We start from the raw sequence: 24,405 nt of genomic DNA on the forward strand, positions 1-24,405 counted from the left end.
ATCCGCGCTACTGCCCCAGAGCCTGTCTCTGAGCCTGAGCCAGCGCCAGCGCCGTGGAGGGAACCCAGCCCAGGAGGTGGGACAGAGCAGGGTCTGTGGGCAGGAGGCGGCTGGAGACCCAGCCCGCGGCAGCTGCCCACTTGGGCTCGGGTGCTGTGGGAGGCCCGGAGCCCTGGGAGCCTAGTGACTGGCAGCCATTCATTCAATTCATATTTATTCGATACACACTCTGAGTGCTGGGGCCACAGCAGTGAACAAGACACAATTCCTGCCCTCCTGGAGTTCACAGGCCAGCAAGAGACACTGACTACTCAGATAAACACCCCACACAGAATACTGTACGCTGCTGTGAGGTGCTATAAAGAAAAACCGCAAGGAGAAGGCAGAGAAGGTGGGGGGGGGGGGGGCAGGCTACTCTCTGGTACAGCTGAGCAGATATCTGAATGAAGCATTTTCTCTCTGGGTATAAATCTCTGTTCCAGGAGCCCTCCAGTCCCTTAGAGAAATGAAGTCCTGCTGACCACCCAGGGTACCAGGAAGAGACACCCCCCATAAGCGTGGTCATCTACTCCCCCTCCTAGCCCCCCAACATGGCCAGAGGCTGGGGAACACCAGCCTGAGAGAATTGGGCTATTACCCATTCAATGACACCCGCCGGGGGGGGGGGGGGGATCCTGAAACAGGAAGTCCCTTCCAGTGTCAGACATGTGAGTCTGAGTGTGGACAGAGAGGCTGGTTCTAGAGACGGCTCCTGAGTCAGAACCCAGCAAGGAAGCTGCGCAATCATGAGCCATCAGCGTTCTCCCCTGCATCCCTCTCAGAGTGAGGGCCTCTGGGTCCCAGGAGATCGGACCAAATTCTCTGGCCCTGGCCCCAAGCCCCAGGCCTATTACCTCTGGGAGGAAGGAGAGGGCACCTTCCCGGGCAGGACGCAGGGAAGAACACCTCCAGGGAGGTGTGGCTTTACCCTGTCACTCCAGTGATGACAAATGTCATCGTTTACCCATCGGAGGCTACTTTTAACCTCTAACCAGCCAGGGAAGAGCTTGCAATTTTGCTAGGGCACAGAGGGAAAGAAAGAGAGAAAAAAATGTTGGTCCCAATTTATTGGGGCCCAGCCTACTGCCCAATCAGGAGTCCTGATTCCCCTCTGTTTCTCAGGCCACACTCTTTGGTCTCCCAGAAAGTTCCCATTGTTGCTAAACCTGACACTGTTTGCTATCATCAGACCTCAGGTCCTTCAGCTTGGCGTCACATCTGTCAGCCAGGGACCTGCCCATCCCCCCAAGTTGCTGCTGCGACCTGGACACTTGTGGCGTGCTGGAGCAGTCTCCATGGCGGCCGAGTGCCTCCTTTCCACTCCCTCCCTCTCCCCCTGGCAGAGGACGGTGTGGTTCTGGGGCTAACCTCAGGGGGTCAACCCTGCTCACCCCTCGAAGCTTCCTGCTGTGCCCGAGGCCGAGGTGCTGAGCTGAGCGTAGACCCAGAGGCCTCCCCGAGGCCCTGGCACAGGCATGGGTCCAACACTAGCCCAGGGAGAAGCAACCCACAGCTTTCTGGGGCAGAGTCCGGGAGCGGGGTTGTGAGAGCCAGGGATGTCAGCAATGCAGGGCAGGGAGCTCGGTGGAGGGCTCAGGAGCCTGGGCAGTAGGAAGCAGTGTCTGAAGATTCGGAGAAAGGGGTGCAGGGGCCTTTGGAGGAAGTTCGGCAACGGCTGGGAAAGGAGCCTTGGGTGGAGGTGCAGAGGCTGAGGGGCTGGGCTGAGGGTAGTGATAGAAAACTTGAAATTACTTCTGGAGTTAGAGATGGGCCCTTTCAAGCCTGTAGGGTTTGGGGGTTTCTTACTGTGTGGCCAGAGCTTGGGGGATCAGATGGATCAGGGGGTCCTCCCTTCCTAGGCGGGGGAACCAGCAAATCTGAGAAGTTGCAAGCTCAAGGGAAAGGACAGGAGGCAGTCAGGACGTGCAGGACCAGGGAGTGGAGGACTCGGGCCCCACAGGGAGCAGGGTCCTTCCCTCCGGGGCCTGAGGTGCAGCCCTGCGCTCGCTTGCTCCTTCCCGGGACCCCAGGAGAGGACTCGGTGGAGAAGTCGGGGCCCGAGTGGGTCGGAGGCGGCTTTCTCCGTCCCGGGGCTGCTGGGCGCAGAGTCGGGCGCAGCTCACTCTTCCCTGAGGGTTGCTGTCCCGGGATCGGATGGGCAGTCCACCCAGTTGGTGGGTCTTCCTTCATCTCAGGGTCGCAGGTACCCACTCGGGGCACCGCCCCTCCCGGGACCGGGGCGGGGCGTGAGGAGGGGGCGCCCCGTACCCCGCCCCCGCCGGGAAGGGACCCGCCTCGGGCCCCCGGTTCCGGTTCCGGCCCGGCCCGCGCCCCTCCCGGACACTCACTGATTCGCGCCTCCAGAGTCTCCGGCTCCATCTCGGCCTCCATCCGCCACGGGCCCCCAGCCTCGGCACCGCCCCCCGCCCCCCTCGACTCTCGCGGGACCTCCTCGGTACCACCCTCCGCCGATTAAAGGGGCAACGTCCGCCCCGACGCGCAGGAGCGGCGCACACGAGCGCTCGGGAGCATAGAGATCCGCGCGAGCTCCGCTAGAGCGTCACCTGCTCCCTAGCCCCTCCCCCAAGAGGCGTGACGTCACGGGCGGACCGGCCGCCTGACTTCTTGTTCGCGCGGCGCTCAGGCGGGAGAGAAAGCGGAGGAACTGGGGGCTGAGGGCGGCACCATGGAAACCTCACGGTACGCCCTAACTCGTCCTGCGTCACGGAGATGCCCGTGACCGCGTCCAAAACAACGTCCTGCGGCCATGTTTCTGAGGGGCTCCGAGGTCACTTCCGGGACTCTGAAGTCACAGCCGGAGCCCTGAGCGTGTACTTCCGCTTACTGCCAAAGTGGGCGTGTCCCTTAAAGGGGCTATGACGTTCGTTGGCTGCCTGCCTGACTACTGTGAAAATCGGGAGAAAGCCAAGTTTGTTGATTGCTTGCAGTGGTCCAGGCATTGTTCTAAGCGTTTTTTTGCACATGAATGCATTCACTTCTCACAACAAACTCATGAGCCAGATAGTTTGCCTGCGATCTCACAAGTGGCAGAGCCTGACCTCAGCACTATTTCCTGCATTAATTCTGCAATCATTTGTTGCACTCTGCATTTCCTTTGCTCTGTGACGGACGTTGGAAAGGCCAGGCCAGGTATTTATTAGAGTGTGATGGAGGAAGCCCACGAGGTATAGATAACACCGGAGGAGCCTCTATCCCAACTGGGGGTGGGGGATGAGGGGAGTCTTGTCTGGGGAGGGTTCACAGAGAAGCTGATAAATTTAACTTCAAGACAGATTTCTCCAGGTAAACCTGGTGCAAAAAGATATTCAGGGCACACAGGGAGAAAGAGTATGGATAGTTCAGGGAATTGAAACTATTGCAATACGGCTCCAAAGGATGTTGGCCTAGAATTAGGCCGGGGCGAGATCGCGCAGGTCCTGTGTTTAGCTTTTTTTTTTTTTTTTTTGGTAAGCTATGTGGAGGTGTCACGGGTGGTGACAAAATCAGGCTTTCGTTTTACAGATGTCCTTGCGGCAACAGTGAGCGGAAGACACTGGAGGGAGCTAGTCTGAAATCAGGGCGGCAGAATGACAGACTTCCCATCCTTTTCTCCCTCCACTGAGGACCCTCCTCACCTGCTCTTCCCACCCGAGGCGGGGACGTGCGGTGACGTCACGCCCAGGGGGCATCCGGTGCCTGGCTCTCCTGGGTCTGTTGCAGCTGGTCGCCCCCTAGCGGCCCAGCGGGGAAGCGGCCCGGCCCGCGATGCCCTCTCCAGCCACCCTGTGCTCGGGAGGGTTAGAGCGCACGGGGACGAGGGAATCTGGCCAATCCAGTTCTGCTCGGCTGCGGCTGTGAGAACGACCTCCAGTCACCTTGCAGAACGGCAGAGACCTCGGGAGACCAGGAAGCGGGGAGGAGGGGTGCCGGGGGGCCGGGAAGCGGGGGTGGCGCGGAAAGGTGCGGGCGGGGGGGGGGGGGGGTTGTGCTGGGTCAGTTTTTTCCCTAAACTCCACCCATTCAGCTGACTAGGATGGTTTTCTCAATTCTCCTCAGGCCATTGAAGTTACACAGGAAAGTGCTATGTAAGTTTAGTGCATTTCTCAATAGAAGTTGTAACATCATATGAACTTAGAGCGCTTTTCGTTTGTTTCTTTTTTTAAAAAAAGTATATTTTTATTAATTTCAGAGAGGAAGGAAGAGGGAGAGAATCACTGATTGGCTGCCTCCTGCACGCCCCCTACTGCGCAATCCCGGCATGTGCCCTGATCAGGAATCCACCCGTGGGCGACCGCCTGGTTCATAGGTCCATGCTCAACCACTGGGCTCACCAGCCAGGCATCGTTTTTTTCTTCTTCTTCTTTTATTTATTTATTTATTATTTTTTTAATATATTTTATTGATTTTTTTACAGAGAGGAAGGGAGAGGGATGGAGAGTTAGAAACATTGATGAGAGAGAAACATCGATCAGCTGCCTCCTGCACACCCCCTACTGGGGATGTGCCTGCAACCCAGGTACATGCCCTTGACTGGAATCGAACCTGGGACCCTTCAGTTCACAGGCTGACACTCTATCCACTGAGCCAAACCAGTTAGGGCTTCTTCTTCTTTTATTACTAAAATGAATTATCACAGAAATAAAACAACCGCATTTACCGCATTGGTTTGGGGCATCTACACAGACAGGAGTCACTTTTTGAAGACAGTGGAGATTTCATTTCACCTGGTTTCACATGCTGGCTTCACTGCTTTCTCAATCAAATGGTCCAGGGCAGTGGTCGGCAAACTGCGGCTCGTGAGCCACAGTTTGCCGACCACTGGCTCAGGGCAAGTCACTCACCCTCCCTGTTTCTCAAGCTTCTTATCTGAAACCTGGTTGTGAGAACTCAATGGGAGGGTGTCTGCAACACATGATCCGGACTCACTTTCTCTGCTGAACGTCTCCATCTTTCATCTTCGTGTTTTTTGTCTCTCTCCCCAACCAGAATGAAAGCTCCATGAAGATAAGGCATTTCATCTGTTTGGTTCACTGATGTATCTTCTTTTTTCTTTTTCTTTGTTATTTATTGATGTGTGTGTGAGAAAGAGAGAGAGAGAGAGAGAGAGAGATGTTGTTCCAGTTATTTATGCATTCATTGGTTGATTCTTTTTTTTAAATATATTTTATTGATTTTTACAGAGAGAAAGGGAGAGGGATAGAGTTAGAAACATCGATGAGAGAGAAACATCGATCAGCTGCCTCCTGCACACCCCCTACTGGGGATGTGCCCACAACCAAGGTACATGCCCTTGACCGGAATCGAACCTGGGACCCTTGAGTCCGCAGGCCAACCTCTATCCACTGAGCCAAACCAGTTAGGGCCATTGGTTGATTCTTGAATGTGCACTGACCGAGGATCGAACCTCAACCTTGGCATAACGGACCACACTCTAACCGACTGAACCACCTGGCCAGGGCCCGTCCAGGTGTATTCTAAGTGCTGCAGAGGAGCGCAAGATCAGTCACGCTGGGGCAGAGGGAGGGGTGAGAGAGAGGAGGCGCCCTGGAGCAGGGAACTAAAGAGGAAGGAAGAGGAATTTGCTCCCTAAGATGAGGGGACAGTGTTTGGGAAGTCAGATCTTTAGGAACCCAGGAAGTATGGCACACTGGAGGGGAAGGTGTGCATGGCAGGAGAGAGCAGAACTCGGTGACCGTGGGCGAGTCACTTCACCTCTTGAGTCTTAGTTGGCGGAGGATTAGGGATAACATGTAGAACACCTTGTATACAGGTGCGGAAAGATATCTATAGCTTTTACTGGTATACAGTAAGCACTCAATAGACTTATTAAAGAAAGCTCCAAATGGTAATTACTATTGTTATATTGGGAGGGGCCCTCAAGCCTATTCCCTAGGTTTGGGGCTTTGGTTCGACTCCTTTCTCTGTCCTTTCCCCGACGCTTATGCCTGCATGGCTCCTGTCCTCACGTCTGCCCCGGGAACTCCGCACACTGGTGCTTTGTCTTCCGGTCTTCCCGAGGGAGAAGGACTCCGCGTCCAGCAGGAAAGACTCGGGCCAGCGCCAAGAAAGGACTTCCTTGGGAGGAAGAGGACAGGGCGTGTTTCCCGAAGTTCTGAGAATTCCGGAGCTGGAAGGAGTCTTTGCGATCACTTATCTAGTCCAGAGCTTCTCAGTGCGCAGGCTTCCGACGTAAGACAGTGCTTTACATGTCGAGCAGGGAAACTCACGTTTCCTGGGGCCTGAATTAATCACACAGGCGAAGTCCCGTCTTTATTTACAGTGGGGAAATAAATTCCTGTAAATTACAAACTTTAAAAAGCTGACAGGTACCACAATCGTAACATCAGGACAATAAGACAATTTTACTTATCTAGCTGACAAGCCACTAGAATGCATTTCCCCCTACAATTTGGGCTGCATCCTCTTCATAGAGCAGTGATTATATTATCTTTTCTCTAGGAGAAAAAAATAGTCAGACTTCTAGTCTGGTTAATCAAAAAATGTTCTCCATGCCCTAGTCAGTTTGGTTTAGTGGATGGAGTGTGGGCCTGTAAACTGAAGGGTCCCAGGTTCAATTCCAGTCAAGGGCACAGGCCGGATTGAAAGCTCGATCCCCAGTCGGGGGTGTGCAGGAGGCAGCCGATCAATGATTCTCTCTCATCATTGATGTTTCTATTTCCCTCTCCCTGTCCCTTTCTCTCTGAAATAAAAAAAATTATACATACACACATATATGTATGTTATATTTTTAAAATGCTTTCAACTTTAGAAAGGTTTTTCTCAGCTTCCTAATCTGTTACTGATAATGTCATGTGCACCGTAAATTTTTAATGTCAGATTGGGGAAAGCCACATTCTCTGTGCGGTTTCCCCAGGAGCTGCCGATTTTGTCAAGACAGAATGTGTTGTACGCTGACACACAACCCCGCGTCCTGACCTAGAAAACGTTTGACGTCACACACAGGTATACTTTCTCTTTGCGGCACTGCTGCCGGTCTCTGTCCTACACAGAGGCATCGCTCAGTTGTTTTGCACACAATTCCCAACAAAAAGAACCTGCTGTGTGGTGCATTGGTAACTGCATGTGCTGTGTTACTGATCGTCTCCCCAGTGGCGAGGAGTTCCGTGGTAACTAGGCGCCAGCGGGAACTGAATCCTCCACCTGTAGTTTTCCGTGTCTGAGACTAGCTTCCGGCTCCGTGCAGTGCGGACCTTGGTTCTCCTCCACTGACCACATGGGGCGTATGATGTGCCGACACAGTGACGTGACCTCTGTCCCTGCACCTTTATGTCAGGACACCAGGTGAACCAGCAGAGGGGGTGCGAGTGATAAGAGTATTTCTGGAAACCATTCTTTATTATTTTGAGACTGACGCGCTACCTACTGCGCTAACGAGACACCTCATTCTTTATTATTTTAAAAAAATCTATTTTTACTGATGTCAGAGAGGAAGGGAGAGGGAGAGAGATAGAAACATCAATGAGGAGAGAGTCATTGATGGGCTGCCTCCTGCACGCTCCCTACTGGGGATCGAGTCCGCAACCAGGGCATGTGCCCTGATGGGGAATCGAACCATGACCTTCTGGTTCATAGGTCAGTGCTCGACCATTGAGCCACACCGGCCAGGCTGGAAACTATTCTTTAGATTAGGAACCACCTACCTATTCCTAGAAGTAACTACACCCCAAACTCAAACTAAATGATTGTCCAGCTCCACTCCCCATTCGATGGATCTCAGATCAGTGGGACCCAGGCTTCAGAAAGACAAGAGCGCTTTGCCGATACGGAACAGCCTCCGAGATACACGGTTCCGAGACTGAAACACGGCGCAGAAGGAGCCGTGTGCTCGGCAGGCTCTCACCGTGCGGCACAGAGAATGCTTGGGATGAAGCGAGAGGCGGGGCTTGCCTCTGGTGGCGTGGCGGCGGGGGAGACTAGCTGTTCCTGCAAAAGCCTTCTGACTTTTGTGAAGTGTGTCTTAGTCACATGCGTCTTAATTTTTCACTTTTTGAGGTAGATGCCTAGCAATTGACAAGCTATTTTTCTTCCTGATTTAGACTGTTCTCTTGGTGGCCAGCAGGAGGCAGCAAAGGCTCTCTCTCTCTCTCTCTCTCTCTCTCTCTCTCTCTCTCCCTCTCTCTCTCTCTCTCTCTCTCTCTCTCTCTCTCTCTCTCTCTCTCTCTCTCTCTCTCTCTCTCTCCCCCTGAAAACTCGGTGACCGCACCTGTGGCTGGCACCTGACCCCAGAAGGGGGCTTCTGGAAAACAAGTGAAATCAGTTGGCATTAGGAGCTCCAGGGAGCCTCCGACTTTTAAAATAGCTTTAATGAAATATAATTCACGCAACAGAGCATTCACGCATTTGAAGCGTAAAGTTCACTGTTTCTTGGTAAGTGTGTGTGAGGCGCCTTGAGTCAGCTCCCACTCCTGCCCACCCTATGAACGAGTGACGCCCAGTCCGCAGCAGCCCTGCTCAGCGCCGAGGACGCCTGCCTGAGGCTTCTCTCATGGAGCCAATCACCTCATCCCTGGTCTCCCTCTGTTCCTGCCGCCTCCTGTTTTTCCCCCGGCGTTATTACCCTCGCCAAAGACCCCGCCTGCTCAGGATGTGGCCGAAGTAGGGCAGCTTCAGTTCTGTCGTTTTTGTCTCCACGATGTTTCAGGCTCAAGTTGCTCTGGGACCACCTGTCCATCTTCCTGCCAGTCCAGGGTACGAGTGGAGCTCTCCTAAACACTATATACTCAAATGAGCAGTTTTTTTCTATCAGCCTCCTTCACTGTCATGGTATCCATACACGGTCATTAGGAATATGTATATCACACTATTAATTTTTCACAGTTGTAGCAAAATTAAATGGCCTAAAATTTTGTTTTAACCATTTTAAGTGCACTATTCAGTGGCATTAATTACATTCACACTGTTGTGCAACCATCACCATCTATTTCCAAAAGTTTTTCATCATCCCAAACAGAACGCCTGTGCCCATAAGACAATAGCTCCCCATTGCCTCACCCCCAGCCCCTGGTAACCTCTAATTTATTTTCTGTCTCTATGAATATTTCTGTTGTAGATATTTCATGAACGTGGGATCATACAGTAGGTGGCTTTTTGTGTCTTCCTTCTTCCACTGAGCATACTGTTTTCAAGGTTCATCGATGTGGCAGGCGTCAGCGCTTCATGCCTGGTTAGGGCTGCACACTATTCCATCGTGTGTATATCCCACGTTTTGTTTATGGATTCACCTGTTGGCAGACACTGTTCCCACCTTGTGCCATTGTGAGTAACGTTGTGATGGACACTGGTGTACAAGTATTTGTTCGAGTCCCTGTTTTCAATTCCGTTCAACTCCCTTTAGGAGGGAAAGTGCTGGGTCCTATCGTAATTCTAAGTTTAGCTTTCTGGGGAACTGGCAGATGACTCTCCATAGTGGCCGCATCCTTGGACATCCCACCAGCAAGGTATGAGGGTTGAGAAACCTAGCAGGTGTCAGCTGCTTGCCAGGAACTGGACACCCTCTGGTGAGCCGATGGCACAACCTCTTATTCTTGTGGGCTGGGCTGAGGACACTGGGGCTGAAGAACGGGGAGGGAGAGGGGGAAGGGCCTCACAAGGGCCCAATGCTTGGGAAACGTCCAGCAAATGCCAGTTGTTAGCCATGAACGACAGAATAATAATACGTGAGCACCTGCCATGTGCCAGGTTCTGTATGCCAAGCCCAGAAGAGACCCTAATGTTCTGTGTTCTGCTTTTTATAAGTGGCAAGAGGAATGTTTCCCATAGAAAGCACCTCTCTAAAAATTAAACAAATAAAGCAAGCCCTTTTAAAAAAATATATTTTTATTGACTTCAGAGAGGAAGGGAGAGGGAGAGAAAGAAGGAAACATCAATGATGAGAGAGAAGTATTGATCAGCTGCCTCCTGCACGCCCCCTACTGGGGATCGAGCCCCCAACCCAGGCATGTGCCCTGACCAGGAATTGAACGGTGACCTTCTTCCGGGTTCATAGGTCGACGCTCAACCACTGAGCCACACCAGCCGGGCAAGCAAGATCTTTCTGTTTTGTGATGGCCCTGGAGTGCCCTTCCTCGGGGAGGGCAGACCCCAGCCCTGAGCCTGGTCCCTCCTCCCAGGCCTGGGCCACCCAATCTTCCTGTGGGCAACAAAGTCTGCCGCACCTTCATCGCCTGCTCATAGTTGTTGGGCTAATCTATGGGGGTGGAAACATCTGGATTGCAACCCAAGGGCAGGACCATGTCCGCCTCAGGGCACAGTGGTGTCTCTTCTGCACATCACCCAGCCTGAGTGTGTGTGCAGGCAGGTGTGACCCTGAGAAGGAGACTCCTGGTTCAAAGGGCCCAGATAATATGCTGGGGGTGGGGGAGATTGGGAGGGGGCGAGAAGAAGTGATGGGGCTCTGAGTCCTTAGATTAGGGCCTCTGAAAATACCAACCCTTCCGGGCTCTATGATGAGTGCTCCCTGCTGCTGATCTCAATGCAACCACCCATCCATCCATCCATCCATCCACCCACCCACCCATCCATCCACCCACCCACCCATCCATCCATCCATCCACCCATCCACCCATCCATCCACCCATCCATCCATCCATCCACCCATCCATCCATCCATCCATCCATCCATCCATCCATCCATCCATCCATCCACCCACCCACCCATCCATCCATCCATCCATCCATCCATCCATCCATCCATCCACCCATCCATCCATCCACCCACCCACCCACCCATCCACCCATCCACCCATCCATCCATCCATCCATCCACCCATCCATCTATCCATCCATCCATCCACCCATCCATCTACCCACACACCTTTGCGTTAGAACCAACATGAGAAGGTCTAGCCAAGAACTGGGGATGAGTTCTCAGTGGAGAGAACAAGGACACAGATTTGAAACTGGAATGAGCTTGGTGAATTCAAGGGACAGAGAGCAGCTTGGTTAGGGGGCAGGTGGGGTAAGAGGCTGCAAGGCGGACAGGGCAGGATCAGGTGGGCCCTGTCAGACCAATGGGGAGCTTGGATTCTATTCTAAGGAGAGAAGAAGCTACTGGAGGGTTTAGAGCAGGAGAGCAGGTGTTGACGTTTCCATTTTACAAAGATCTCAGGTGGTGGAAGGATTGTGGGGGCAGGAGTGGAGAAGGGACAGCTAAGCGGCTGTGGCCCAGCCCCCACTCCTCCGAATTCCTTCCTCCCCCAAGGCCTGCCTCCAGTCCTGGTAAGGTGAGGATGACCCAAGAGCTCCAGGGGACCTACTGATACTGGAGAAACGCCAGCTGGGCGTGCAGCCAGCAGCTAGGGTTCAAAGTGGGGCCACTGAACTTGGAGATCAGGTTCAACAAGGAAGCTCCCTGGGCTGCGGGAAGCAAGGGCTCTGTGGAAGCGTCCAGGACAGATGGTCATCTGGGCAGAGCTGCAGAAGCAGGGCTGGGCATCCGCTCTGGCGGCCTGAACATTCACCCAGGCTTAACAATAATACTTAATGACAGCGAACATTTATTCAGCACTGAACATGGGTCGGCAGTGTGCTCAGAGCCTCCCACACATTCCCCCGTTTAAGGTTCACATCTGCCCCATCTGGTGTGACAGCTCCAGTCCCAGTTCCCAGTTTACAGGCGGCAAATGGAAGCCCAGAGAGGTTAGGACTCAGTGGTTCTCAATCTTCCTAATGCCGCGACCCTTTAATACAGTTCCTCATGTTGTGGTGACCCCCAATTTCATTGTTACAAATTGAACATACTTAAAGCATAGTGATGAATCACAAAAACAATATGTAATTATATATGTGTTTTCTGATGGTCTTAGGCGACCCCTGTGAAAGGGTCGTTCGACCCCCAAAGGTGTCTCGACCCACAAGTTGAGAACGCTGGGTTAGGTGAATTGCCCTAGAGAACCCCCTCTCCCCCCTCCCCCCCCCCCCCCGGGCCTGAGGCTAACACACCTGAAGAAAGACTTTGCGGACAGGAGGGATTTGACCTGCGCGGAGACTGGACATCACAGATCACGAGCCCCAGCTCTGTCCAGGAGACAGGGCCCCGAACTGGCTGGTGTGAGTATCCGGCCCCCTTGCGCTGGAACATCTGGCTGTCACCAGCGTCTTTCTTCTCTCTCCCCCATGACCTGGTCCCAGGCCCCCCGGGCTCTGGGAAGATGGGCGCTGGCTTCCCAAGAAGACTTGTCCTCCAGGGGCAGGGGCAGGGGCAGGAGTGTGCTCACGGCCAGAGCTCAGGCCATTGGATGCTGGTCCCATCTGCTGCTCATTGCAAACTCACCTGGGTGTCCGCATGGAACCTGCCTTCACATCTCAGGTTACCCATTTAGAAATTCTCTCCCCAAAGAAGGAAGCAAAGAATAACACATTTTATTTATTGTTGAGAATCTATTATGCGCCCCTAGGTTACATAAGTTAACTTTTTAAATAAAAAAAAGTACCCCCTCCCAAGGAAGGTACTATTATTAGCTCCCTTTCACAGATGAAGAAACCCAGGTTCCAAGTGACTTGCCATGGCTCCTCAGCTTGTAGGCAACAGAGCCAGGACTTGATAGTCACCATTTTAATGCCCCAAACTCAGTGCTTTCTTTCTTTTTTATAAATCTATTTTTATTTTTATTTTATTATTATTTTTTAAAAATATATTTTACTGATTTTTTACAGAGAGGAAGGGAGAGAGACAGAGAGTCAGAAACATCGATGAGAGAGAAACATCGATCAGCTGCCTCCTGCACATCTCCCACTGGAGATATGCCCGCAACCCAGGTACATGCCCTTGACTGGAATCGAACCCGGGACCCTCCAGTCCGCAGGCTGACGCTCTATCCACTGAGCCAAACCGGCTTCGGCAAATCTATTTTTATTGATTTCAGAGAGGAAGGGAGAGGAAGAGAGAGATAGAAACATCAATGATGAGAGAGAATCCCTGATTGGCTGCCTCCCGCACGCCCCCTACTGGGGATCGAGCCCACAACCCGGGCATGTGCCCTGACCGGGAATCGAACCCTGACCTCCTGGTTCATAGGTTGACGCTCAACCACTGAGCCACACCGGCCAGGCAAAACTCAGCGCTTCCCATGCCCCGCTGTTCCCTGTCGTCTCTGAAAGAGGATGTTGGGGAGGGCTGAGCCGGGGTTTGCAGGGAGGGGTGGGCAGAGAGGGAAGCGGATGTGACTGATGTGTTGATCTGTTTGTTCTTTGGAAGGAAAGGACAGGAGAGGAGATAGGCAGGGATCTGAGAGACCTCAGGACCAAGTCCCCCAACAGCAGGAGGCCAGTGGGCAACAGAGACCAGAAACCACAGCCTGACGTACCCACTAGGCACAGCGGGTGGGCACAATACCTGGGACCCAGGACACTTTAGGGGCCAATGAAGTGTTTTAAGGTCTCATAAAATCAGAAGAAGGAAATGAACTGAACTTCGAGGTTGAAGAAAATGTCTTAATATGTAACCATAACATATTCATTCGATGCAGGTGTAAAATACAATTACATACGTGTGTGCATGTATGTGTATGTAGAATATATAAATAGCTTTGAATGTCGGGAGGCCCCCAAACGCAGAAGTACCTCGGGCACAAGAGAGCCATCGTGGGAGGTTGTGAGAAGAACATGCCACAGGCCTGAGGGCTCGGGTGCAGTGCTGGGTGGGGGTACTGCCTCCCTCCCAGCCAGCACCTGGGGACAGGGGGTCCTGATAGTGACAACAAATACTATCTGTTAACCAGTGACCAAAGGCCAGGCCTTATCTCCCTCAGCCCTCACCGCACTCACTGTTCTCAGTGGAAGCAGGAGGAGACCGGACTCAGAGAGGTTAACTAACTGGGCCTGAGGTCACCCAGCTGGTGCCTGGAGGAGCCAAGATTCCGGTCCGATTTCCTCCACTCGAGGCCTCCCTCCCGCCCTGGGAGCCTGGCGCTTTCTGAAGCCTTCCACTGGGTGCAGGGAATTGTTTTCTAGTTGATTCCTGTGCCCACGCTTGTCTGCCCCGCTGGACTCGGTCTCTTTAAGGCGTGCCTGCCTATGTTTTATACTTTTTTGCTATGGCGGCCCTCACACCCATGCATTTGAATAAAGTCATACGTGTCTGTGTTACACGAGGGAGACCCGGTGTGGCCAGCTAGGGGATGCCTTTCCTGGCACCCAGAGGCGTTCACACCAGCAGCTTTGTTATGGCTGCTCCTCACCATTGCCTCTTAGTGCAGCCTGGCGGCTCATGGACAGTCAGTGAGGGCCCAGCATGAAGTCCTGCTTCTGTAGCTGCTTTATTCACTTAACACTGTACCATGAGCAAGCAACACGACCATGGAGGGCAAAAAATGTGACTAAAAATTGTATTATTTATTGATTTTTTTTTTAAAGAGAGAGAGGAAGGGAAAGAAAGAGAAACACGAATTTGTTGTTCCACTTATCTACCCATTCATTGGTTGCCTAGTGCATGGGACCTGACCAGAGATCGAACCCACAACCTTGGTGTATCAGGACGATGCTCCAACCAACTGAACTACCTGGCTAGGGCCCCCAAAATGTGATTTTTGATGGCTGCATAATAGTTCATTTATATTTTTGTAGTATCATTAGCTTAGCTAATCCTGTATTATTGATGTTTCATTTTCCAACTTTCCCCCAAAGACTATTAATACTATTATTTTTGCTAGTTAATATTGATTTATTAAGCACTTACTATGTTCTGAGAACAATTTTCTGATCATCTGGCTTGATTCAAGGGTAACGTTTGGAATACTGATTAGAACATCTACAAACCTATCAGAAGTGGCCAAGGTGGTAGTCAGAGGAAAATTTATAGCCTTAAATACATTTATTAGAGAATAGAGAAGAGGAAAAATGAATGAACAAAACATTCAGCTTGAGAAACTAGAAAAAGAGCAATAAAATAAATGAAACACTAAGAGAAAAAGTTAATGAGCATAAAGGAAGGAAATAAAACCAATAGTTGGTTCTTTAAAAAGATCAATATAGTAGCATGTCTAAGGACATGCCCAGATTGCACATTCTCTAGTCAAGAGGTCTTCATGAATATTATTTCCCCCACCAAGCTTCCGATAACAATTGCTTGGCAAAGTGTATTAGTTATTTGCTGCTGTGTAACAAACTAACCAGAACATAGGGACTTAAAATAAGAAACATGTTTCTTACAGTTTCTGTGGGTTAGCAATCCAGGTGGGACTTAGCTGGGTGTCTTCTGGCTCAGAGTCTCCATAAGACTGCAATCATGGTGTTGGCTACACCAGTCACCCCAAGGCTTACGTGTGGGCGATCCATTGCCAAGTTCACTCACATGGCTGTTGGCAGGCCTCAGGTTTTCATTGGCAATTGGCTGGAAACATCAGTTCCTTGGCACATGAACCTCTCCATAGCACTATTCATGACATGGCTTGCTTCCTCCAGAGAGAGAGAAAGAGAGAGAGAGAGAGAGAGAGAGAGAGAGAGAGAGAGAGAGAGTCTTTTCATCACCTAATCTCAGAAGGGTCATCCCATCACTTTTGCCATATTCTGGTATTCTGTTAGTTAGAATAGAGTTATTGAGTTCAGCCACACTCAGGGGGAGCCAGTCATACAAGGGTGTGAACACCAGGGGGCATCTCAGAGGCTGCCACTGCCCAAAAGGCTTAAGGCCCTTTCACTAAGTGAGGGCAGTGCTACATGCCGTCATAATCATCTGAGCAGTGGGTGGTAGACAAGGCAAGTTCTGCTACTTACTAGTGTATACGTCCTGGGAACCTCTGTTCCCCATCTGAGAAATGGAGTCATAATAAAGACCACCTTGAGAATGTGGTGAGCTTGTGATGAGGGCTGGAGAAAGTGCTGTACATGGTTCAGAGGTAGGCATTGCTAAGAGAATAGGGTTGGAGATGTGAGGGTAGGTGATTTTCTTTTTTAAAAAAATATTTTTATTGGAGAACCAAGATGGCGGCATAGGTTAACGCAGGAGTTTGCTGCTTTGAACAACTACTTCAAAAGTGAAACCAAAAAACGGAGGGGACATCACCCAGAACCACAGGAACGCTGGCTGAGTGGAAGTCCTACAACTAGGAGGAAAGAGAAACGCATAGGGACACTCAGAGGAGGCGCAGTGCTGAAGTCAAATTCTGAGGTGCGGAGTGCGCGGAGCGGGCTGGCGGCAGAGGGCGCGGTTGTTGTTTTCAATTGGGAGGGAGTCGCAGACTCTGAGCACCAGATCCGGGCGAGCCTTTAGGGACCCAGACTCAAACGGGAGAAGCGGGACTGTCTGGCTTCGGTCAGAGAGAGTGCAGCTTTCTCTCCGAGCTTTGCAGCGGGTGCTGGGACTCAGAGAGGCAGAGCCCCTTGGGACAGGACTGAGAGCCGCCATAACTGCTCTCTCCGGCCCACCCTGTTGATCCTGTGCGACCCGCCCCGCCCAAGCCCTGCACAGAGGCATTTGCCGGATAGCCTCAGGCAAAGGCTAGATTAGCACCTCCCTAGAGGACAGAAGTTCTCTCACTGCTGACACAGCTGATTCTCATAGCCACTTGGCCTGGAGGTCAAACCCTCCCTGGAATTAGCTACAACAATCAAGATTTATCTATAAGACTGCGAACAAAGACCACTAGGGCGTGCACCAAGGAAGCATAACAAAATGCGGAGACAAAGAAACAGGACAAAATTGTCAATGGAAGAAATAGAGTTCAGAACCACACTTTTAAGGTCTCTCAAGAACTGTTTAGAAGCTGCCGATAAACTTAATGAGATCTACACGAAAACTAATAAGACCCTCGATCTTATATTGGGGAACCAACTAGAAATTAAGCACACACGGACTGAAATAACGAATATTATACAGACGCCTGACAGCAGACCAGAGGAGCGCAAGAATCAAGTCAATGATTTGAAATGCGAGGAAGCAAAAAACATCCAACCGGAAAAGCAAATTGAAAAAAGAATCCAAAAATGCGAGGATAGTGTAAGGAGCCTCTGGGACAGCTTCAAGTGTACCAACATCAGAATTATAGGGGTGCCAGAAGATGAGAGAGAGCAAGATATTGAAAACCTATTTGAAGAAATAATGACAGAAAACTTCCCCCACCTGGTGAAAGAAATGGACTTACAGGTCCAAGAAGCGCGGAGAACCCCAAACAAAAGGAATCCAAAGAGGACCACACCAAGACACATCATAATTAAAATGCCAAGAGCAAAAGATAAAGAGAGAATCTTAAAAACAGCAAGAGAAAGAAACTCAGTTACCTACAAGGGAATACCCATACAACTGTCAGCTGATTTCTCAACAGAAACTTTGCAGGCCAGAAGGGAGTGGCAAGAAATATTCAAAGTGATGAATACCAAGAACCTACAACCAAGATTACTTTATCCAGCAAAGCTATCATTCAGAATTGAAGGTCAGATAAAGAGCTTCACAGATAAGGAAAAGCTAAAGGAGTTCATCACCACCAAACCAGGATTATATGAAATGCTGAAAGGTATCCTTTAAGAAGAGGAAGAGGAAGAAAAAGGTAAAGATACAAATTATGAACAACAAATATGCATCTATCAACAAGTGAATCTAAGAATCAAGTGAATAAATAATCTGATGAACAGAATGAACTGTTGATTATAATAGAATCAGGGACATAGAAAGGGAATGGACTGACTATTCTTGGGGGGGAAAGGGGTGTGGGAGATGTGGGAAGAGACTGGACAAAAATCGTGCACCTATGGATGAGGACAGTGGGTGGGGAGTGAGGGCGGAGGGTGGGGCGAACTGGGAGGAGGGGAGTTATGGGGGGGAAAAAAAAGGAACAAATGTAATAATCTGAACAATAAAGATTTCATTAAAAAAAAATATTTTTATTGATTTTTTACAGAGAGGAAGGGAGAGGGATAGAGAGTTAGAAACATCGATGGGAAAGAAACATCCATCAGCTGCTTCCTGCACACCCCCTACTGGGGATGTGCCCGCAACCAAGGTACATGCCCTTGACCGGAATCGAACCTGGGACCTTTCAGTCCACAGGCTGATGCTCTATCCACTGAGCCAAACCGGTTAGGGCGATTTTCTTTCTTTTTTAAAAAAAGTATTTTTATTGATTTCAGAGAGGAAGGGAGTGGGAGAGAGAGATAGAAACATCAATGATGAGAGAGAATCATGGATTGGCTGCCCACTGCACACCCCCTACTGGGGATCGAGCCCGCAACCCAGGCATGTGCCCTGACCAGGCATCAAACTGTGACCTCCTGGCTCATAGGTCGACACTCAACCACTGAGCCATGCTGGCCAGGGCTAGATGATTTCCTTCCTCCCTCCCTTCCTCCCTCCCTCCCTTTCTCTCTCTCTCTCTCTCTCTCTCTCTCTCTCTCTCTCTCTCTTCCTTCCTTTCTTTCTTCCTAAATACCATTCATTGATGTAAAACTTACACACAGAAAAGTACACAATTCAGAAATGTGTCCCTTGTCTTTAAACATTTTTTTTTGAAAACAAGTGAACTTCTAAGTTTTTTCACCTTGTGCGCTTTCCAAAACCTTCTCCAGGGAGCTAGAATTACTCTTGTAATCAGAAAAAGACCAGCTTTACAAGGTGTAGTTTCTGTTGATCCGACAGTTTCTGTGTAGAAAGCATTTGAACACTCCTTATCTTGCTTGGGCTTCCCCGTGGCCCTGGGAGAAAGGCCGAGAAGGAATTCATTTCCTTGTGGAGAAAACGAGGAAACCGCTCTCCTCTCGGGGTGGGGGCGGGGGGGGGGGGCGGGCAGGGGACTGCAGGTGGTGTCCTGTGTAAGCACGGGCAGCGAGCCACCCTGCAGCTCCTGGCACAGGAGGGCCCTGAGTGGGCCAGCCTCCCGGCACCGCCCAGGGCCCCCCGCCAGCTCCAATGGAAAAGGCTCCGGCTCGCCAAACCAGGGCTCTCGAAAAACCCTACTCTGGGAACCCGCCCTGAATAAGTTGTCAGATGCAGCCAACCTTTCTGTGCAAATAGATTTAATGCAGCAGCCGATGTAATAGCAGACATTTAGGATTAATGTAAGCATTGAGCAGAAGGAAACGGGTTGGATAAACCTAGGTCTTGGAAGGTGCCGTGAACATATAGCTCTGAAATACAGATTTGTGGGCGTTCACGTTTGCTGAATGAAGGAGGCTCAGCTACAGGGGCGTCCAGGATATCAATCCATGAAAACCACCAATGCCAGCAGCGTAAGCAGGTTTTTCCTGACGGTGGGGTGATCAGCGCTGTTTTTCCTCTTAATTGATGGCTCTTATTGCCTGTGGTGAGCATGTCGATAAGCAATAGAAGTTAAAAAAAAAAAACAAGAATAGAAGTAGAGAGCCAAGCATGTAAAGCTCTAGCAACCCCAGCCTCAGCCCTCTCACTCCCTTCTCCACTTTTTAACACTTTGTTGTAGATACTTCTAGATGTGTATGTGGGTTTTTTTTCCCATCCACTGGGTATTGCTTTTATTTTATTTATTTTTAAATATATTTTTATTGATTTCAGAGAGGAAGGGAGAGGGAGAGAGAGATAGAAACATCAATGATGAGAGAGAATCATTGATTGGCTGCTTCCTGAATGCCCTCCTACTGGGGATTGAGCTTGCAGCCCGGGCATGTGCTCTTAACCGGAATCGAACCCGAGACCCTTCAGTCCGCAGGCTGATGCTCTATCCACTGAGACACACTGGCCAGGGCCACTGGGCATTGCTTGTAAAACTTACATGTGCAGCCCCGGCCGGTGTGGCCCTGGTGGTAGAGTGCACCAGGAGGCTGCAGGTTCTATTTCTGGTCAGGGCACATGCCCGGGCTTGTGGGCTTGATCCCCAGTAGGGGGGTGCAGGAGGGAGCCTATTGATGTTTCTCTCCCCCCCGCCCTCCTCTCTCTAACAAAATCAACAAAAACATTTTTAAAAACTTCCATGTACAATCAGAAAAGTTATGGGGTAAGGGGGGGAAACAGAACAAAAGACTTTAAAGTGAATTTTGACGTCATAGAGAACAAGCAGCACAGAGCGTCTTTACAAAGAGAGTAGCTCTGTAGCTCTGTGTAAGGACGAGGACGCAGGGCTCAGGGACGCTGGGGGGGCTGCCAGGCTCACAGCGTGTGTGATTGCCTCCTGACACCCAGTCCCGCTCTGTCCCCGCGTCCTCGGGCTCCTGGATGAGGCAGGAGCCTGGGCTGGGGGGAGCCTGGGCTGGGGGGAGCCTGGGCTGGGGGGAGCCTGGGCTGGGGGAGCCTGGGCTGGGGGGAGCCTGGAGGATGCTCTGGGCTGGGGGGGCTGGGCCTGGTGAGGAGCCTTCTGGCTGCTTGTTCTGGGGACCTGGGAAGAGGGGACCAAAGTCCCCATTTATGGCCCTGGGGGAGTTAATGTGTAATATTCTAGGAGATAAGCTGGACCGGGAGGTGAGACCCTGAGCCCAGGCCTCCAGGCACTGCGAGTGGCCTTTGCCTTTGGGAGCCGCTGCCACGTCGGTGAGGATGCTGGCTTCTCCGCCATCCACACCTTCACCTGAATGGGGATGGGGAGGGGGTTGCGAGGGGAAAGTGCCACTGTCTCTCTCCAGGCCTCAGTTGCCCCGTCCGTCCGTCCGTCTGTCCGTCCGTCCGTATAGTGAGGAAGTTGGGCAGATGGTCTCCTAGCCCTTCAGCATCCAGGCCCTCTGCTTCCTCCACCACCGCGCTCAGCCTGTCTCTTCCCCTCTCTAGCCTTAGTTTGCTCACCAGTAATACATTTCTTTTAAAAATATATTTTTATTGATTTCAGAGCAGAAGGGAGAGGGAGAGAGAGATAGAGACATCAATGATGAGAGAGAATCATTGATTGTCTGCTCCTATGGGGGACCAAGCCTGCAACCCAGGCATGTGCCCTTGACCGGAATCAAACCTGGGACCCTTCAGTCAGCAGGCCGACACTCTATCCACTGAGCCAAACCAGTTAGAGCGAGTAATACATTTTTTCATTTTCTTTTTAAAATTTTATTTATTGATTGGGGGGGAGAGAGAGAGAGAGAGAGAGAGAGAGAGAGAGAGAGAGAGAGAAAGATTTGCTGTTCCACTTATTTATCCATTTATGCATTCGTTGGTTGCTCCTTGTTTGTGCCCTGACAGGGGACCGAACCAGCAACCTTGGCATATCAGGGTGATGCTCTAACCAACTGAGCTACCTGGCTAGGGCTGCTCATCAGTCATATTAATAGCAGTAACAATAATAACTGCTAACACCTATTGAGCTTTATGAAGACGAAGAAACGGAGGCTTGGAGATTAAATTGTCCAAGGTTATAATCTGTCCATCGCAGGGCGTGAGTGGAGGAACAGTGAGGTTCCTGATCCTTTGATTTCAAGCCTGGCGGTGCCTTAGCTTGCGGTGTGGCCTGGAGGAGTCACTGCCCTCTCTGAGCTGCAGAACCCTGTGTTTGGGGACTTGGATCGCAGACCACCCCTTCTGAGCACTGGGTGGTGTGTCAGTTTCCGTGTCGGCCATAACGAATGTCTTCTTTTACAGTTTTGGAGGCCGGAGGTCTGACGTGGAGGTGTGGGCAGGGCCGCACTCGCCCTGAGGTCTCTAGAGGGGGACCCTTTCTGATCTCTTCCAGCTTCTGGTGGGGGCGTCCTTGGCTTGTGGCTAAGCTCTCAGTCTGTGCCTCCGTCTTCACGTGGCTTTCTCCTCCGCCTGTGTTTCTGGCTCCAAATTTCCCTCCTTTTATAAGGTCATCAGTCCTATTGGATTTAGGGCCCACCCTAGCCAATCGCACTTGATCTTAACCTGCTTACATCAGCAAAGGCCCAATTTCCAAATAGGCTCCATTCACAGGGTCCAGCTGGACCTGATTTTTGGGAAACTCATTCAAGCCAGTACAGGTGGGGTGAGAGTGTGGTGTAATGGAGGGTCCAGGGCGGGAGGGATGCTCTCTGCCTCTCAGGGAGGACCCCCAGGCCCAGACGCTTTCCTGACTTTCTTCTTCTCATGGTCATCTCACCTGTCCCCTCTCTTTCCTCCCTCTCCAAAGACCATCTAGGCCAAGTCTCATATATTATAGACTAGAGGCCCAGTGCACAAAATTCGTGCAGAGGGGTAGGGTCCCCTCAGCCCAGCCTGCATCCTCTCCAATCCGGGACCCCTTGGGGGACACAATCCTGGACCACTGGTTCCTAATCACTCACCTGCCTGCCTGGTCGCCCCTAACTGCTCCCCCCCCCCCCCCACCAGCCTGGTCACCCCACGCAGCCTGCTGTTCAGTCGTTTGGTCGTCCCTCACTAACCTCCCTGCCGGCCTGGTCGTGGGCAGCCATCTTGTGAGGGCGTGAGGGTTAATTTGCATATTACCTTTTCATTATATAGGATGGGGCAACCGAGGACCAGGAAGGGGCACAGCTGGCCTCAGGTCACTCAGCCAGTTAGGGACAAAGCGGGCACTAGGCCTGGACCCCCCACCCCCCACCCCAGCTTTGCCTCCCATTCTCTCTCCAGGCCTCAGACTTTGTTGAGGGGAGACAGGGATGCTGGGCCTGTACAATCCCACAGCACCCCTATTGCCCAGCTGCACCCCCTGAGCCTGGCTCACAGTAAGTAACCAGAATGAAGGTCGCCCTTGTTTGCCGAGTCTGTGCCAGGCCCTGCCTATGCGTGCGGCTTCACGCACACGGTCTCGAAATCTCCCAACCAGCTTGAAGGTGGATGCGCTGCCCAGCCCCTGTGGGCCAGGTGCCGCTACTGAAAGCTAAACCCCAGGACCCACCCTCTTCACCCAGCCGAGGGGCAGGCCAGCCTTTCGCCACGTTAAACCAGAGGCAGCCACCAGGGGGCGCTAAGTGGCTGCGTTCGCATCCTCTCCATTAGAAGCAGATGTTTATCCACCTGGAGGGTTACAGCTCAGCACCAGGCTCCTGTGTGTGTAGAACAACGTCAGCGTTTCTTGGAACTGACCACCATCACCTTTTGTTTGGGGAGGGGACAGGCAGGTGCACGGGAAAGGAGCCGAGAGAAAACGCACCCCTTTTCCCTACTTGGGTCCCTCCAGGTTGCAGGAAAGTGGGATACCGCTGGCCTGAGACCTCCCACGCCCAGGAACTCCGAAGGTCTAAGCCCGGCTTCTGTCGTGACTGCCCCCAGGAGTCACACAACCCTGATCGCATATTTCTAGGGACAGGGAGCTCCCCGCCTTGGTTGACAACTGTTTATGGTCAAACTTGATAGGTCTTCAGTGGCAAGGACAATTCTCTCCCCCACGATGGACACTCTCAGCGGCTGACACCGGCCCTGCCAGTTACCCATCCGTACTGCAGTCCTGTGCTTCTAGTGCAATGTGACACCCGCTGCCAAGTCGGACCGAGTTGGCACCTCCCTTGTTTTAAGGCACAGACCTCCATAAACAACTTTCTTCGGTGACTCTTCCAGCTTGTGGTTTACTAAGTTCCTGCAACGCAAGCTGTGTTACCCAGGACTGGCCCCTAATCCTCCCCCAGCCCCCTGTCTCCCCCCCGCCCCGCCCCCCAATCCATCGCAGCTTTGTGATTAATCCGGGCCAGGGCACAGAGAAGCTGGACCTGCATTTCAACCCACCATTGTCTGCAACTCACTGGAGGGCAACACCTGGGGGCAGGAGCAATGGGAAGATCACTTGTGCTTCAGCCCAGGGTCAGAGGTCAAGGTGAGGTCACAGGGGAAAGGGGCCTGAGGACAATGCCAAAGGGAGAGCCCAGATGGTAGGGAGCCCTGGGCTAGACGGTGCTTGAGCCACCGGGCCCTGCCTTGGCCCATCTCCAGGGTGCCTCCTGCCTCCCCGACACCTGTCCTCCCCTGCAGTTCACCGTGACCTTCGAGAGTGACAGATTCAAGGTGAAGCTGCCAGACAGGCACCGGTTGACCTTTCCCGACAGGCTGGGCCGCGGCCACCTGAGCTCCCTGAGTGCTGAGAGGGTTCAACATCTCCTCCTCCAAGCTTGACTGAGTGGGCGGGCGCTCACGGGAACGACAGAACCCTCGCCCCGACTTCCCATCCTGAGCTCCTTCCCAGTCACACGGGCTCAGCAGCCCCTGGGTCCTGGCTCCCCGCCTGCACTCCCTGCCCCTCTGACCCCTCTCCTCCCCCAAGGCTAAGGCCAATTTAAGAATCCACCTTTGACCAGCTGGTGTGGCTCAGTGGTATGAACCAGGCGGTCACTGGTTCAGGGCACATGCCCAGTTGCAGGCTCGATCCCCAGTAGGAGGTGTGCAAGAAGCAGCCGATTGGATGTTTCTCTCCCTCTCCCTTCCTCTCTCTAAAAAAAAAAAAAAATCGAAAAAAAAGAGAATACCATATTAAAAAAAAAGAAAAAAAAAGAATCCACCTTTATCCAGTCTTTCTGTGGCAGAAACTGGTTAGTGTTCCCCATGCATTTTCATGATACAGA

At 51.8% G+C, this 24,405-nt stretch overlaps 2 protein-coding genes across 4 annotated transcripts in view; one reads left to right on the forward strand and one right to left on the reverse strand.

Moving 5' to 3' along the window:
* GGA1 (golgi associated, gamma adaptin ear containing, ARF binding protein 1) overlaps positions 1-2,813 on the reverse strand; it is an 18,221-nt gene extending 15,408 nt beyond the window's left edge. Inside the window, exon 1 of one of the 3 annotated variants that reach the window (XM_059681603.1) lies at positions 2,388-2,813. In XM_059681603.1, coding sequence (XP_059537586.1) covers positions 2,388-2,430 — 43 coding nt within the window. In that variant the 5' untranslated portion in view covers positions 2,431-2,813. Of the gene's footprint in view, positions 1-1,430; positions 1,565-2,387 lie in introns of those variants that run through there. The other 2 variants (XM_059681604.1, XM_059681605.1) reach the window with 2 other exon arrangements.
* Positions 2,770-24,306, forward strand: LGALS2 (galectin 2). Its single transcript, XM_059680873.1, is given in 5 exon segments — positions 2,770-2,891; positions 23,520-23,572; positions 23,575-23,663; positions 23,819-23,928; positions 23,930-24,306. Coding segments are annotated over 5 exon segments (408 nt in total). The 3' UTR covers positions 23,964-24,306.
* The last annotated feature ends 99 nt before the right edge of the window (positions 24,307-24,405 follow it).

The sequence above is a fragment of the Myotis daubentonii genome, chromosome 2 (genome assembly GCF_963259705.1).
Source record: "Myotis daubentonii chromosome 2, mMyoDau2.1, whole genome shotgun sequence".
NCBI lineage: Eukaryota > Metazoa > Chordata > Mammalia > Chiroptera > Vespertilionidae > Myotis > Myotis daubentonii.